The sequence below is a fragment of the Leptonychotes weddellii genome, chromosome 15 (assembly GCF_054177405.1).
Source record: "Leptonychotes weddellii isolate Sample4059 chromosome 15, ASM5417740v2, whole genome shotgun sequence".
Lineage (NCBI taxonomy): Eukaryota > Metazoa > Chordata > Mammalia > Carnivora > Phocidae > Leptonychotes > Leptonychotes weddellii.
Window position 1 is genome coordinate 48,851,227 of NC_138383.1, and position 13,718 is coordinate 48,864,944.

General features: G+C 57.0%; 3 protein-coding genes across 12 annotated transcripts in view; 1 reads left to right on the plus strand and 2 right to left on the minus strand.

Moving 5' to 3' along the window:
• ARHGEF15 (Rho guanine nucleotide exchange factor 15) overlaps positions 1-2,442 on the minus strand; it is a 23,804-nt gene extending 21,362 nt beyond the window's left edge. For 3 of the 6 annotated variants that reach the window (XM_081805745.1, XM_081805743.1, XM_081805744.1), the window contains exon 1: positions 2,227-2,419. The gene's annotated coding sequence lies outside the window, so the exon portion shown is untranslated. Of the gene's footprint in view, positions 1-2,226 lie in introns of all 6 variants that reach the window. The other 3 variants (XM_081805748.1, XM_081805741.1, XM_006738214.3) reach the window with 3 other exon arrangements.
• A 76-nt stretch (positions 2,443-2,518) lies between these two features.
• On the plus strand, positions 2,519-6,258 carry SLC25A35 (solute carrier family 25 member 35). Of its 2 annotated transcripts, XM_006738212.3 has the most exons (5): positions 2,519-3,612; positions 4,430-4,495; positions 4,810-4,962; positions 5,325-5,459; positions 5,617-6,258. In XM_006738212.3, exons 1-5 carry the CDS (start codon positions 3,238-3,240, stop codon positions 5,788-5,790), a joined length of 903 nt encoding a protein of 300 aa, XP_006738275.1. In that variant the 5' UTR covers positions 2,519-3,237; the 3' UTR covers positions 5,791-6,258. The 2 variants fall into 2 exon arrangements, with proteins under 2 accessions (XP_006738275.1, XP_081661875.1); XM_081805749.1 differs by lacking the exon at positions 4,810-4,962.
• A 16-nt stretch (positions 6,259-6,274) lies between these two features.
• On the minus strand, positions 6,275-7,673 carry RANGRF (RAN guanine nucleotide release factor). 4 transcript variants are annotated; one of them, XM_031033469.2, is made up of 5 exons: positions 7,478-7,671; positions 7,275-7,391; positions 6,918-7,053; positions 6,729-6,814; positions 6,275-6,503 (listed from the first exon to the last, which is right to left on the minus strand). In XM_031033469.2, exons 1-5 carry the CDS (start codon positions 7,576-7,578, stop codon positions 6,380-6,382), a joined length of 564 nt encoding a protein of 187 aa, XP_030889329.1. In that variant the 5' UTR covers positions 7,579-7,671; the 3' UTR covers positions 6,275-6,379. The 4 variants fall into 4 exon arrangements, with proteins under 4 accessions (XP_030889329.1, XP_081661876.1, XP_081661878.1 ...); XM_081805750.1 differs by having other exon boundaries at positions 6,729-6,813; positions 6,896-7,053; XM_081805752.1 differs by having other exon boundaries at positions 6,348-6,491; positions 7,478-7,673.
• Between the last annotated feature and the right edge of the window lie 6,045 nt (positions 7,674-13,718).

Consider the following 13,718-nt stretch of genomic DNA (forward strand, 5'->3'; position numbering starts at 1 on the left):
CCCTCTCCCTTGGACCCTCCCCCCCTCAAATAAATAAATCTTTAAAATACTACTTTAAAAGTAGTCTGTCCGGGCACTTGGGTGACTCAGTCAGTTGGGCGTCTGCCTTCTTCTCAGGTCATGGAATCGAGCCGCATATCTGGCTGCCTGCTCAGTGGGGAACTTGCTTCTCCCTCTTCCTCTGCCTGCCGCTCTGCCTACTCGTGATCTGTCAAATAAATAAAATCTTTAAAAAAAATAAAAAATAAATAAAAGTAGTCTATCTTTAGGACATCTAGATATTAAAGATAAAAGGCTTAAGCCAGGGCGCCTGAGTGGCTCAGTCGTTGGGCATCTGCCTTCGGCTCAGGTCATGATCCCAGGGTCCTGGGATGAGCCCCGCAGCCGGCTCCCTGCTCGGCGGGGGGCCGGGGGGGGGCCTGCTTCTCCCTCTCCCGCTTCCCCTGCTTGTGTTCCCTTTCTTGCTGTCTCTGTCAAATAAATGAAATTAAAAGAAGAAGAAGAAAAAAAAAAGGCTTAAGCCAGGGGTAAGCAGCTGACTCTTGATTTCAGCTCAAGATCCCGGGGTCCTGGGATGGAACCCCGCGTGGGGCTCCCGGCTCAGCGGGGAGTCTGCTTCTCCCTCTCCCTCTCCCCCTCCCCCCACTTGTGCTCTTCCAATGTTTCCAAAACCTAAGCACACACCATAATAACCTGGTGGGTTTGTTAAAACAGTCTTTCACCTCCTGTTTACCTCCTGATTCAGGAAGGCTGGGACAAGGCTAGAGAATTTGCATTTCTTCCCCAGGTACTCATGGTGTGGCTGGTGCCGCTCCAGGGACCACACTTTGAGAACAACTGCTGTAAACTCTAGGATTAAAATGATTAAAATAGGGGCGCCTGGGTGGCTCAGACGGTTGGGCGTCTGCCTTCGGCTCAGGTCATGATCCCGGAGTCCTGGGATCGAGTCCCACATCGGGCTCCCTGCTCCTTGGGAGCCTGCTTCTCCCTCTGCTTCTCTCTCTCTCTCTCTCTGTCTCTCATGAATAAATAAATAAAATCTTTAAAAAAAATGATTAAAATACTGATTAAGTGTCATCCCATCCACGAGGTGGAGAAATCTGGGAGCATCCACTGGAAATTTTCAGGGGACTCTTTCAGAACCCCTCTTGAGAATCCGGGGAGAAGCCCCATTGTCTGCTCTACTTTACCGTCCACCCCTCCTGTCTCCGTAATGCTCAATGAGGTAGCAGCAGGAGGAGGGCGAGAGAGAGATGACTCAGACCCAGTCCCTGGGGGGGGCGGGGAGGGGCATCCAAGAACTCCCAGGATAGTGAAAGGAGTCAGAGAGTAAACGATTGCTGATTAAAATGAGAAATGTGGGTAACTGCTTGAGGAGCAAAGCAAGATGGAGATGGCTGAAAGTGGAGAACTTGAGAAAGCTTCAAGGGTCAGGAGAGATAAAGCTCAAGGTGAGGAATGATTTGGGAATCACCAAAAGAATGGGGAAGGGCCATTCCCAGCAGTGGGAACAGGATACACGAGGGCACAAGGGTCTGGCAGCTCTTGACTTTTCTGGAACCCTGACAACTGGGCACTTGGTAGGAGTCCAACACTTTCCCTCAGGTAAGTGCAATAGGTAGTTAGCATTCCATTGACAAAGGAAGCTCTGAAACGTTAAGTAACTTGCCTAAGTTCATCCAGCTGGTAAGCAAGTAAACACACACTGGAGCTCCAAAGGCGCTCTGAGTCTAAATCTGGAGGCTGCCTCACACGCAGGCAGGCAGCCTCTGCCTCCTCCTCCCCCCCCCACCCCCGCCCCAACTGACATCCCCCATCCTGCTTTCTTTCTCCAAGCCTTCTTTCTCCTTCAACCCCTTCCCGGGGTTGCTAGCTTCCCCAGTCTGTCTTCTCAGTTCTCCCGTGATTAACCGTTACCAGACTCATGAGCAAAGACAGCAGTCCAGACTCGCAGACGCTCTCCCACCACTAGCTGACAGTGGAAAGCTAAGCCCGGGGATCCACCTCCCTGCCTCGCCCCGTCCGCCCTTCGCCTCTGGATTGCCGCGAGGATCAAGAGCTCAGGGCTGTGGCTGAACTCCCACGCCATCCTTCGGGGCCCGCAGCAGCCACACCCCGGCGCTGGGACCTACGAATCCTGCCCCCAGCCTCAGGAGATCCGTCCGGTCCAGCAGGTGTGTTTCCTCCGCACCTGCGGGCGGGCGGAGCCGCAGCTTCCGGGCTCACCTGGCGCCAGGGCCCGCGGGGGAGCGGATCTGCTGTTTGGCAGTCCCCGTCCGCCGCGAACCCGGACAGGAGGTGAAGGAAGGGGCGCCCTCCGCCCGCACCGGGAGCAGCGCCAACCCGGCTCCTTCCACCTTCCGGTAGGGGACTGCGACCCCCGCTCTCCGTCCCGTAGCCCCGGGCCCAAGCTCTCCTCCCCGCGAGAGATACAAGCTCCGCTCCCGGGGCGCCCCTCCCCGAGCCCCGAGTCTGGGGCGCTGGCGCCGGCGCGCGGAGAGTTAATTCCAACCGCCCTCCCGCGGATTCCGGGGGCCGGGTCGCCGAGAGCACCTCCCATTGGCCGCGGAGCCGGCTCGGCGCTGATTGGCTGGGGCTGCGGGCTCCGGCTCGCCTCGGCTCCCGATTGGGCGCCGCGCTCCGGTGGCTGGAGTGTGGCGGTCCGGCCCCCGCAGGCTGCCCGGGGCGAAGCTGCTGCGGGCTTCGGCGGGCAGCTGCGTGGGGACGCTCATCCCTGGCCGGAGTTCCGACTTCCTTCCCCGATACAGACGCCACCGATCTTCTGCCGGATCCTCTTCCTCCGTAACCCGCTGCTTTTCTTTTTCCTTCCTCCCGGCTCCCATCTCCCGAATCCGCGCTTCCCTCCCCTGCTCCGGGGCCCCGGAGCCGACCATCCCCATCATCCACCTGCCATCCTCCTGGCTTCTTGCCCCTCCTTGACCTCAGATCCCGTGACCGACAGAGCCCTGGCATAACCTTCTCACCAGACTCTCCTAAACTTCTTTTCCTTCTCTCTTTGCCAGCTCCCGACTCCCAAATTCCAGCTAACCCTTGACCTCTTGACCTCTGACCCTAATATTCTCGACTCTCTCTAATATTCTCAGACCTCTAAATTCCTATCTCCTGCAGCGGGGGAGACTGCTGACACGGAGGCCTCCCCCTGAGTTCTGACTCCGTTTCTGAAGCTTGTTTTTACTTTCTTACTCCTTGGCCACTTCCTGTTACTGCTACCCCACCATGGACTTCTTGATGAGTGGCCTGGCAGCCTGTGGGGCCTGTTTGTTCACCAACCCCCTGGAAGTGGTAAAGACCAGGATGCAGTTGCAGGGAGAACTGCAGGCCCCCGGCACCTACCAGCGGCACTACCGAAACGTCTTCCATGCCTTCATCACCATCGGCAAGGTGGATGGCCCAGCTGCCCTGCAGAAGGGACTGGCCCCTGCTCTCTTATACCAGTTCCTGATGAATGGCATCCGCCTGGGCACCTACGGGCTGGCTGAGGCTGGGGGCTACCTGCACACGGCTGAGGGCAGCCTCAGCCAACCCCGCAGCGCTGCGACTGGGGCCCTGGCTGGGGTCATGGGAGCCTACTTGGGGAGCCCCATCTACATGGTGAGAAGAAGGGTCTTGCCTGGGGTCTTCAAGCAGACCCTTGGTGTAGGGTGGGGCCTGGGCCTTCACAACCTGACACTGAGATTGGAAGTAGGTTCGTGTCGGGGACGATGCGGAGTTTGAGTGCCACACATCAGTGGGTGTAGGGTTCAGGAAAAGTCCTGGGCACCACAAAATTAGAATCCCACAGTCTCCTCCTTTGAGTTTTCCGGAATACGTGAAGGGTCAATAGCCTGAGGCCCAGAGAAGGGAAGTGACCAGCTCAAGGTCACACAGCTGCTTGTTGCTAGTTCCTGCTTAGGGCTCCTCCTGGAAGACACTGGGAGGCAGGCAGTTCTAGAAGAGAGGCAGTCTGGTCTCACTGCCAGGGTGCGACATTCAGGGACAATGACCCCTCCAGAGGCAACAACCTGCCCCAGGGTTGGATGGGGAGCCTGGTCATGGTGTTGGCTGGCGATCCAGTGTGGGAATAGGAGCTGATATGAGAGGCTGGACAGCCAAGTGTTGCCTAACGGGAACGCTCTTAGGAAATGTTGCCATTCTCTAACCTCTCCATCCCCCACCCAACCCCCAAAGGAAGGAGGATGTAGGGGGGCTGGGGTGTCTTGCAGTGCTAGGAGATCCATCCCCTGGGACTGGAGCCAAGGGACACAGAGTCTCATGACCAATGTGTTAATGGGAACAACAATAATTATCAGATTAAGAGGATAGTCCTTGCTGAACACCATAGAGGAAGTATGACGGGGTCAGGCGTTTGGGTCTCTGAGGTGGGAGGCGGGCCACTGGGCCATAGGCTGTGATACTTTCTTGTTCCCAGGTGAAGACCCACCTACAGGCCCAGGCGGCCTCAGAAATTGCCGTCGGGCACCAGTATAAGCATCAGGTGAGGGTTTCCCAACCTGCTGGGGTCCCTGCCCCTTCTTTCCCATTGCCCCCACCACCTCCCCACCCCAGCTCTCTGCCTGCCCCCCGACAGCTGCAACCCAGCCCAAAGATCCAGCCCCACCCTGCCCCTATTCTGGAGCCGTGAGGAAGGGAGCAATGGCGGGTGGTAGACACATTCCGATTCTAAGTCCACACGGGACCAGTTGCCCAGACGTGGGTGCCCGTGAAGGACCCATCCTTGGCAGTGTGAGGTGGCAGCCCCCCTGATGCTGGGGGGACTGAAGCCCGCCCCCATGGTCTTCCCCCTACCAGGGCATGTTTCAGGCGCTAAGCGAGATTGGCCAGAAACATGGTCTGGTGGGGCTGTGGCGCGGGGCCCTGGGCGGCCTGCCCCGAGTTATCATCGGTTCCTCCACCCAGCTGTGCACCTTCTCATCCACCAAGGACTTCATCACTCAGTGGGAGGTACTGCCCCCGGGGGAAGGGGTGGGGCCACCCTGGGACTGCGGGCAGGGGGCGGGCAAGCTGAAGGGGGCCCCAGAGGGGACAGTGCTCGTGGTCCATGTCAGGGAATGGCAGGAGGGCTTGGGGTTTGCTGCCTCTACACCCTCCCCACTTGTCCTCTTGTCACTTCCTCCCAGATGGTGCATCCGAGTCCTTGAGCATCCCGCCCTTCCTACTTCACAGTGTTCCCATGCCGGGTCCTAACTGGTGGCACAGAAGCTCCCTGAGTTACCAGCCCTCTACTCTCTCCCTGGGGGCAGGGCCCGTCCTTTCCTAGGGGTCGAATGGCTGGCTGAGAAACCTCTTCCTCCCTCCACCCTTAGATATTTCCTCCCCAGAGCTGGAAGGTGGCTCTAGTGGCTGCCATGGTGAGTGGCATTGCGGTGGTCCTGGCCATGACGCCCTTCGATGTGGTCAGCACGAGGCTCTACAACCAGCCCACCGACGCTCGGGGCAAGGTAAGGGAAGGTTCTGGAAGGCAGGCCAGGCGGCGGGTGCCAGCGAATGGTGGACGCAGGTGGGACGGCCGAAAGTGCAGCCCCCTGAGATGAGGCCGCTGGTGGGCTCTGACGAACGCCTTCCCTGTGCTCTCCCTCCCTCTCAACCTGCTCTCAGGGCCTCATGTACCGGGGGATGCTGGACGCTCTGCTGCAGACTGCTCGGACAGAGGGCGTTTTTGGCATGTACAAGGGCATAGGGGCCTCCTACTTCCGCCTCGGCCCCCACACCATCCTTTCCCTCTTCTTCTGGGACCGGTTACGTACCCTGTACTGCACGTACGCCAAATGACCACGGCCATTCTTTCACACACCCCCGGCTCAGCACTCCTTGGACACTTCTGCCTCCACTCCTATGCCCTGGTGACTTCTGCCCAGGCGACCTTTTGTCCCTCCAAGGGGGACCACCAACTCCACTCCCCGTCTGTTTGCTCAGGGCTGAATCACTACAAGGGACAGTCTCCCTCCCTTCCTTGGGTGTCACTTTTAAACCTTCCCTTTTAATCCGTCCTCCTGGACACTTCACACACACACACACACGCACGCACGCACGCACGCACACACCCCCTCAGGGCTGAACCAGTCACTCCAAAGTATTCCCTCCTTTTATTTGGACAGCCTTGGGTCCCTTCTGATCCTATGCACCAACTTTTAACTCCCCACTCCAAGACCAAAGGGAACTGGGGGGACCCAGGTATCTTGTTAGATGCAAAGGCACAGAGACATTATCTTGGTTATAAAGCAAGTTTATTTCTGCAGACAGGAGGTGTCTTATGTTTATGCACAGGGGAGGAATTAGGGGCATATATCCAACCCCTTGTTCCCCTTGAAGAACGGGGTCCCCATGCGCTTGAGCAGCTTCACGCAGTGTTTCAGCATCTTTACCGGGGACCAAAGATGTTGGGGTCGTGAAGGGTCAGACTGGTCACCAGCTGTTCAAAGTCACCCAGGCTCCAGGGCGGAAGTGACAGATTTTCAGGACCAAGAGATAACCTATTGTCAGGGCTTGGGGGTGGGGGGAACAGATGGAGAGAGAGTATCATCCAGGACGCGGGTGGGCAAGTTCCCACTTCCTGTGCCCCGTAGGACCTGAGTACCTGTGACCCCAAACCTCTGGCCCTCTCCCTCTCCCTTGGAGGACCCCACCAGCCAGTCTCCCGGCTCTGCCCCTCCCAGCAGATCCTCCTGGGGACCCAGTCACGAGCCACGCGTCCTTTCTGTCCTCCTTACGGGGGATCATTGAAGGTGAGCAGGAGATCAGTCTGGTACCGGGGCAGCCGCAGCAAAGTCTGGTGTGCTGTCACATCCTTTGCTACCTAAAGGGATCAGAGTCGAGATGCTGACCGGACCGGGCACTCCCTTCAGCCCTCCAGGAATCTCACACTCCCCTGCCCTCCCCTGCTGGTTTTCTTTAGCTACCTGCTGCTTGCCAGAGAGGACCCAGGCTTCTTGACAGAAGCTCCTCAGAGCCAGGTTCTCCAAAGGGAGGGGCTGCACACTGTCCACTTGCATGGCCCTAGCCCCCTGCACCCCGCCCACGTCCTCAAAGTGGTACCTAGAGTAGGGGGAGCGGGGTCAGGGAGGGACGTCTCTGACTCCCCCAAACCCCCCGCCCCCCAGCATCTTTGAGTCCCTTAGGCTTCGTTCACTTCCGGTGATGAGGTGTTGCCCTGGGAGTTCCCATCGCACTGATTAACCTTCCAGCCGCGGGCTCCGCCCACCTCCTCGGCTCCGGCCCTCCCATTGGCCAGCCGCGCGGGCGGCCGCCTCCCTCACCGCGCAGCCTCCTCGCCCTGCACGTGGGCCTGCAGCTCCAGAAGTTCCACGACCAGGCTCTGGTCCGTCACGCGGTGGCAGAAAACTTCCTGATTGTCCGGGACCGGCCGGAGGTCGCTGGAGAGAGGCGAGGCCGACGCCGGCTGAGCCCCGCTTCTGCCCGCATCCCACCCGGCCGGCCCGCGGCGCCCGCGCCTTCTCACCTCACGTCAAGGGCCCCGGGAGGGAGAGTGGCGGAGAAGGCGCCCCCGAACAGCGGGTAGTGTCGCGTGGGCTCCATGGGCCTGGCACTAGGTGCGGGCATTAGAGAGATGTAGAAGAAACCCACGTGTGCCGCGCGGCATCACCTCCGCCGTCTCCGGTCCACCTTAGCTCCCGCCCCTTTAGGCATGGGCCCCGCCCTGCGGCCGCGCTGGCCAATCGGCGCCTGCGCCGTGGGGGCGGTGCCCAGCGGGGCGGCTCCCGGAAGCCTGGCGCTCCCGGGCGGCGGGGCGGGGCTTGGGGGTCGGCTGCGAGCTCAGCCCTCGGGCCTGGGGTTTGTGACGCCCTCTTGCCCGCTAGGTCGCGCCCCCCCCCCCGCAGTCTCCTCTCTTTCAAGGGGCCGCATCTTCTAACACTGTCTCCTGAGACCCTCCTTGGGGGCCCTTGCTCGCGCAAAGGACCGACGCCTAGGTGGGGTCTCCTGAGTCCGGGGAGAATAGTTGGAGGGTCTTGCAGCTCCCTCCTTGGGGCGTCTTGATGGCAGCGAGCTGCAAACCAGACCGCCAATTCCCGGATGCGGGGAATTAGGGGAACAGTGGGGCCCGGTGTGGGGCCCCGGTTAGGATTCAGGCCTCTTCGCCTTCCTGCATGCGAGACCCAACCCGGGGATTAGGTATTTAATCCCTCTCAAATCTTGCCTTGAGAACGCGGTGGGGAGCTGGGGGTGGGGACGGGGGCCGCCCCCACAAGCACCTGGAGGAAAACACGGATTAAACCCTCTATTGTTTCTCTTTCATAGATTTTTAGAATGTTCTTAAACTTTCTGCTCAGTTATATCCTCCCAGCTAATTTCTCCATTCATGTTTGATCCCCAGCACCCAGCAGAGTTTAGAACATAACAGACCCATTGTGTATTGTTGAACGATTGAATAAACCCCACCCACGGGGTTCCAAGTGTTGACTCTACTTACAGAACCTAATAATTTCATGACACTGGGGCCAGGGAACACCTAATTTTCGGCCCCTTACCAAAGCTGGAGATACAAAGGCAATTAGGACAGGATCCCTGCTTCACCGGAACCGCTGAGTACACTTTGAGTCTTAAAGGTTGACCCAAAACTCACCAGGGCATCCTAGGGGTGTGTGAGGAGAACATCAGAAGAAAGACTTGGAGCTGAAAGGGCACGTTTTGGGAAATGCAAGTGTATCAGCTTGGCAAGGGTGCAGTGGGGATCAGGGGGTGGGAGCTGTGAACAGCGGCGCTGGAGAGATGGTCTAGTGCAGGGTTTTTATAGAGCATCCTAAGTAGCTTGGACTGTTCCCTTCTGACTACCAGTCTCAGACTTCTCTCGTCCTTATGTCCTCGTCTCTAAAACGTTGTGGGGATTAAAGGAGCTATGGATGTAGCTGCATTTGAATCTGTTTCTGGGCCAAGAGAGTGGACTAGGTTTGATCCAAGAGGAATTCTAAAGAGGAGGGCAGTGTTGCAGACCCTAGAGGGAGGGAAGGAGCCCGGACAAGGGCAACCAAGGGAGCTAGAACAGAGCGGTCTACTCCACGCTGCCTCTCTCGGGTGGGGAGTGGCAGACCTCTCTGTCCCTCCCTCCCCATTTCTGCTGGTCTGCCATCTGTTTGCTCCCACCCCCAACCCAACCCCACAGGGCACTCCTGGCTTTAGCTGCTTTGTGAGCAGTCAAGCAGATAGGGAACCCTTGGAAAGGGACCTTCAAGGACAAAGAAGTTAACAGGGCCCTGGCACTGGGCACGAGGGGTGGGGGCCTGCTGAGCCAGGAGGAGGTCGCACAGGATTAGGGAGACTGAGGAGAAAGCCCCCCACTTCCTGATTTGGGGTCTCTGGCATGCCAGGAGCCATGCTCTTGGATGAGCCTTGTACAGCCGGGGACTCCTGGCCCGCTATAGCTCTTGAGTTCTTCCAAGTTGTAAGAAGCAGATCTCCATGAAGTGACACAAACAAAAGGCCAGACCTCCAGGACAGTCGGGTGGACGGTCACCCTCACCTGGCAAATTTCCACTTGGACTTCACTTCCGTCCCTCTCATCCTTCACATCTGTCTTGGTGTCTGTCACTTCGCTGCGCCCTCCCAACCGCTGACTGTCTTGTACCTTCAAATCTAAGGACCTGTTTGGCAAGCCTCCTGCCTGGCCACTTCCCGGGCCACTAGCCAGATCCGAGTGAGATCCTCGGTCCAGCTGGCTGTGGCTAGGATAATGGGTGTCATGGGACAAATCTCAGTAGGCCCAAGTGGCCCAAGCCATTTTTCTCAAGGGGGTGTGAGGGTTTGTCCCCCTCTCAGCTCACTGGTTGAAATAGACCTACAACTGATGGGATTCCATCCCCCTGGGACATTCCCTTATCCAATGCCCTGCAGGCCGTTGATGCTGCTGGTTTCTCTGGGGACAAGTGTCCCAGAGCACCTGGGAAGGCACCAGGAGGTAGAAGGGATGGACTTGCACCGGGGAGATGGCTCAATACACCCAAACTCAAGCATCAATTTGGGAAGAATTGGGACGACACATACTTCTGTTAAGCAGAGGTTTTGAACCTTTTTTCTACCACACATCCCCTTGGCAGCTTGGCGAGGCCCACAGACCCCTACTCGGAATAATGTTTTCAAATTCATAAAATAAAATATGTAGGGATACAAAGGAAATGAAAAAAAGTTTTTAAGATTTTATTTTTTTGAGAGAGAGTGAGAGAGCACAAGCAGGGAGAACAGCGGGGGGAGAGGGAGAAGCAGGCTCCCCGCGGAGCAGGGAGCCCGACATGGGGCTCGATCCCGGGACCCCGGGATCATGACCTGAGCCGAAGGCATACGCTTCACTGACGGAGCCACCCAGGCGCCCCAGGGAGTGAAAATATTTAAAAACAATAATCAAAGTTAAAACCCCAGATTTTTGTTTGAGCACAAACGTCCTCCTTTGTCATCACGTTAACGAGGTCTAGTGTCAGGTCTGATAAGTATAAAGTAACACAGTCTCTGGTGTTGCTCACGCTACCGTGCTCTGGTATCTACAGTCGCAATAACAAGAGATGCTAAATTTCGAATAAGAGGTCATTGGAAATAATAACTTTTTCCCATCCAAGCTGATTGATTGGAGCTTAAGAAACCCGGCTATGAATTACGTATCCTGGCCCTACACCAGGTCCTAGGGGAAGCTCAGTGGTAGCCACAGTAGGTTTCTAAACAAAGGCCTGGTATCATGAATGCGGTGTTTGAGGAAGAACAGTGTGTCCTCGTATTGGGGATGATTCTATAGCTGTCACCCAGCACCCCCACACACGGAACTTTCCAGCCCTGTATCTCCCATTCTCCCCTCTAGATGCAAGGTACTCTGAACTTCCCTCAGCCCCTCGACTGGGTCACCCTCCTTTGTGCCTCTCAGATTTTACACCTGTGCCATCCACCTAGAACTTTCTTTCTCCCCCTCTTCCCTGGCTAACCCATTGCCAGGGTTCACCGCTCCTTCTGAGGGTGCCTGGGGCTCTTGGCTTTCCTGTCCCGATCGCAGGCACCCCACTATGTTGTAATGCTCTAATCTCCAGTAGATTCTAAGCACCAGGAGGGCAAGGACCCTACCCATCGTTCACCTTTAGCTTCCCCCTGAGTTGTGCGGGGTGGTGGTGGTGGTGGGGGGGCTGGCCTATAAATATTTATTGAATGGATATTACTTAAGAGACAAGAGGTTATTTACCAGTCAAGACCAGTCAAGAGATGTGGTACCATAAAGAATTTGACTGGCCCTCGTTCCTGGTTCCTAAGAGGGAAACTCTAAATCCTTGGGATTCTCCAAGTGACAGGTGCTCTTTGCTGTTCTTGGTGGGCCCTGATAGTTTACACTAATGAGATGACTAGTTGACAGTTGATGTAAAGAGAAGAATCGGGATGAAGGTAGACCACACCACAGAGACCAACCATGTGACTGAGAGGGTTGGTGCTTTGAGCCACTTGACATCAACCCTTACCCCAAACCCCAATAAAAATGCTGGACATTGAGATTGAGGCTCAGGGGAACTTCTTGGATCGTAAATACACTGATATGCCAGGAGGTGACACACCTGTCTACTGGGGGCCTGGGCTTGGAAGCTCTGCTTCTAGGACCCTTCCAGAACTTAACGTTTGTCTGTCCTTACAGTGAAACAGCAATCCTAAGTCTAGCACTTTCCTGAGTTCTGCGAGTTGTTCCAGTGACTTATTGAACCTCTGGGCATTGCAGGAACCCTGGAATTTAGATCCAGTTGGCCAGAAATGTGGGTGACTTGGGGACCCATGAGATTTATGTCACCAGACTGCGTGCCAGCTCCCCCCACTTCCCAGCGGTGGAGTCCAGCACCTCTGCTCCTGCCATTCCTCCTTCTGGGTGTGGGATTGTCCAAGCCAGTGACCCAGAGACAACCACGCCACGGGACTGTGCTCGGTCACGTTCCTTCCTGAGGACCCTCTGCCTGGAGCTGCCAAAGGGCACACGGCCTCAGAAAGCTCGGTCCTGGCAAAACCCTCACTTTTGACCTCTCGACGGACCCCTGCCCTGCTGCACCTCACACCGTGTGTTCCAGAAGTGGGAGGAGGAGGCCCTTTGGACGAGGTGAATTGGGAGAGGTGGCAGACATCCCCCTGGTGGCCTGGCCTGCATCTGAGGGAGGGGGAGTGGGGAGGGGTCCCACTGTCGCAGCTCTCAGCATCTGATGGAGCCTCATGGGGAGGGTGAGGTACATCACATTCTCCTAGGAGGTGCCCTTGGGAGTCCGCGGGGCCCCAGCCCCCCCAAAGTGCCGCATAACTTGGTTCTTTTCCTCTGCTTTATTTGGCTAAGGTCATGTCCTTGTAACCGGCCGTAGGGGAAGTGTTTGGGAGTGGGGAGGGCTGCATGTGCTCTGTGGGGAAAGGATCCTGATGCCGGAAGAGTTTGTCTCGGGGTGAAGACGGGGTCAGCAGAGCTAGGACTCCGTGGTGAAGGACTTGGGCTGGCTCCTTCCCAGGGGTGTCCCAGGATACTCCAGTGACTCAGGCCCTGGGAAGCCAGCCACTCAGCCTCCTGTTTTTCCGCCAACCCCTTAAACACGGGTTAGCAGGACCCTAACCTCCTAGATGACCTTTTCCGTACATACACCCAGGGACTCCCCAGTCATGTCCATCCCAGATCTCTCCTGCCTGCCTGCTGGATACCTCCGTTCGTTCATCCCACTAATGCCTCAGACTCGGCGCCTCCAGAGCAGAGCAGGTCATCCTCCTCCCAAATGGGCACCATCCCCTGTGTTCCAACCACAAATAATGAGATCATCGCCTACCCGGTGGTCCAAGCAGGACGTCTGGGCTTCACCATTGGCTCCACTCTCTCCTCGTCCCCCCACCCCCCACATCCAGTTCCCGGCGATTCTGTCCCCTAGCGTCTCTGGGATCGTTCCATTTCTCTCCATCTACGTTTCCACCACCCCAGTCTGGGCCAGCATTTCCTGCCTGGAGAGCGCTTACTGGACTCCCCACATCCTCTTCTGTGGGCTCCAGTGGTCGTGTCTCCATCCCTATATAGAGCCCTTCTAGAGAGATTCCCCATTGCTCTTGGGATGAAGTCCAGAATCCCTAACACGCTTTGTTAGGTCTTTCACTGTGCCCGTCCTCTCTCCCCCCTGTAGATAATGTTCCAGGCTCTCACCTTTGTTCAGGTCCTTAAGTCACCATGGTGCTCGCCTGGGAGGCTTTGCAAGGACAGTTGTTTTCCTCAGCTGTCCTCCCCACTTCCCTGGAACAAGCTGCTATTCCTCCATCCCTCAGGCCTCATCTTACCCTGGGACCCCCTCCCTGAGCCTGAAAGCTGGGGCCCCACTCCCTGCAGAGAGCTCCCACGGTACCCTAGCCTCCCCTGAAAGATCCTTCGTGGAGATGGCTCATTTCGACTCTGTCTCCCTCCCTCCTAGGAGGAAGCCCTTGACCATTCTCTTACCTGAATGAGAGATCCAGTAGGGCTGTTTCACACCCTTTGTCCCATTCTCCTCCAGCAGACAAAGCTGCACAGACCCACCCCTTCTCAGGGGGAAATGACTCACCATCTCAGGCACTCCTAGTGGGCTGCTCACACAGGATGGTCTTTCCTGAAGCCTGAGACAGGACTCCAACCCAAGGCCCACCCCAGCAGCACATGGGGCTCCACCATCTGGGTACTGCCCCCACGGGTCCAAGGACAGGCTGAAATTTCTTTGATTTCCACCCCGGGGTCTTGAATAGAG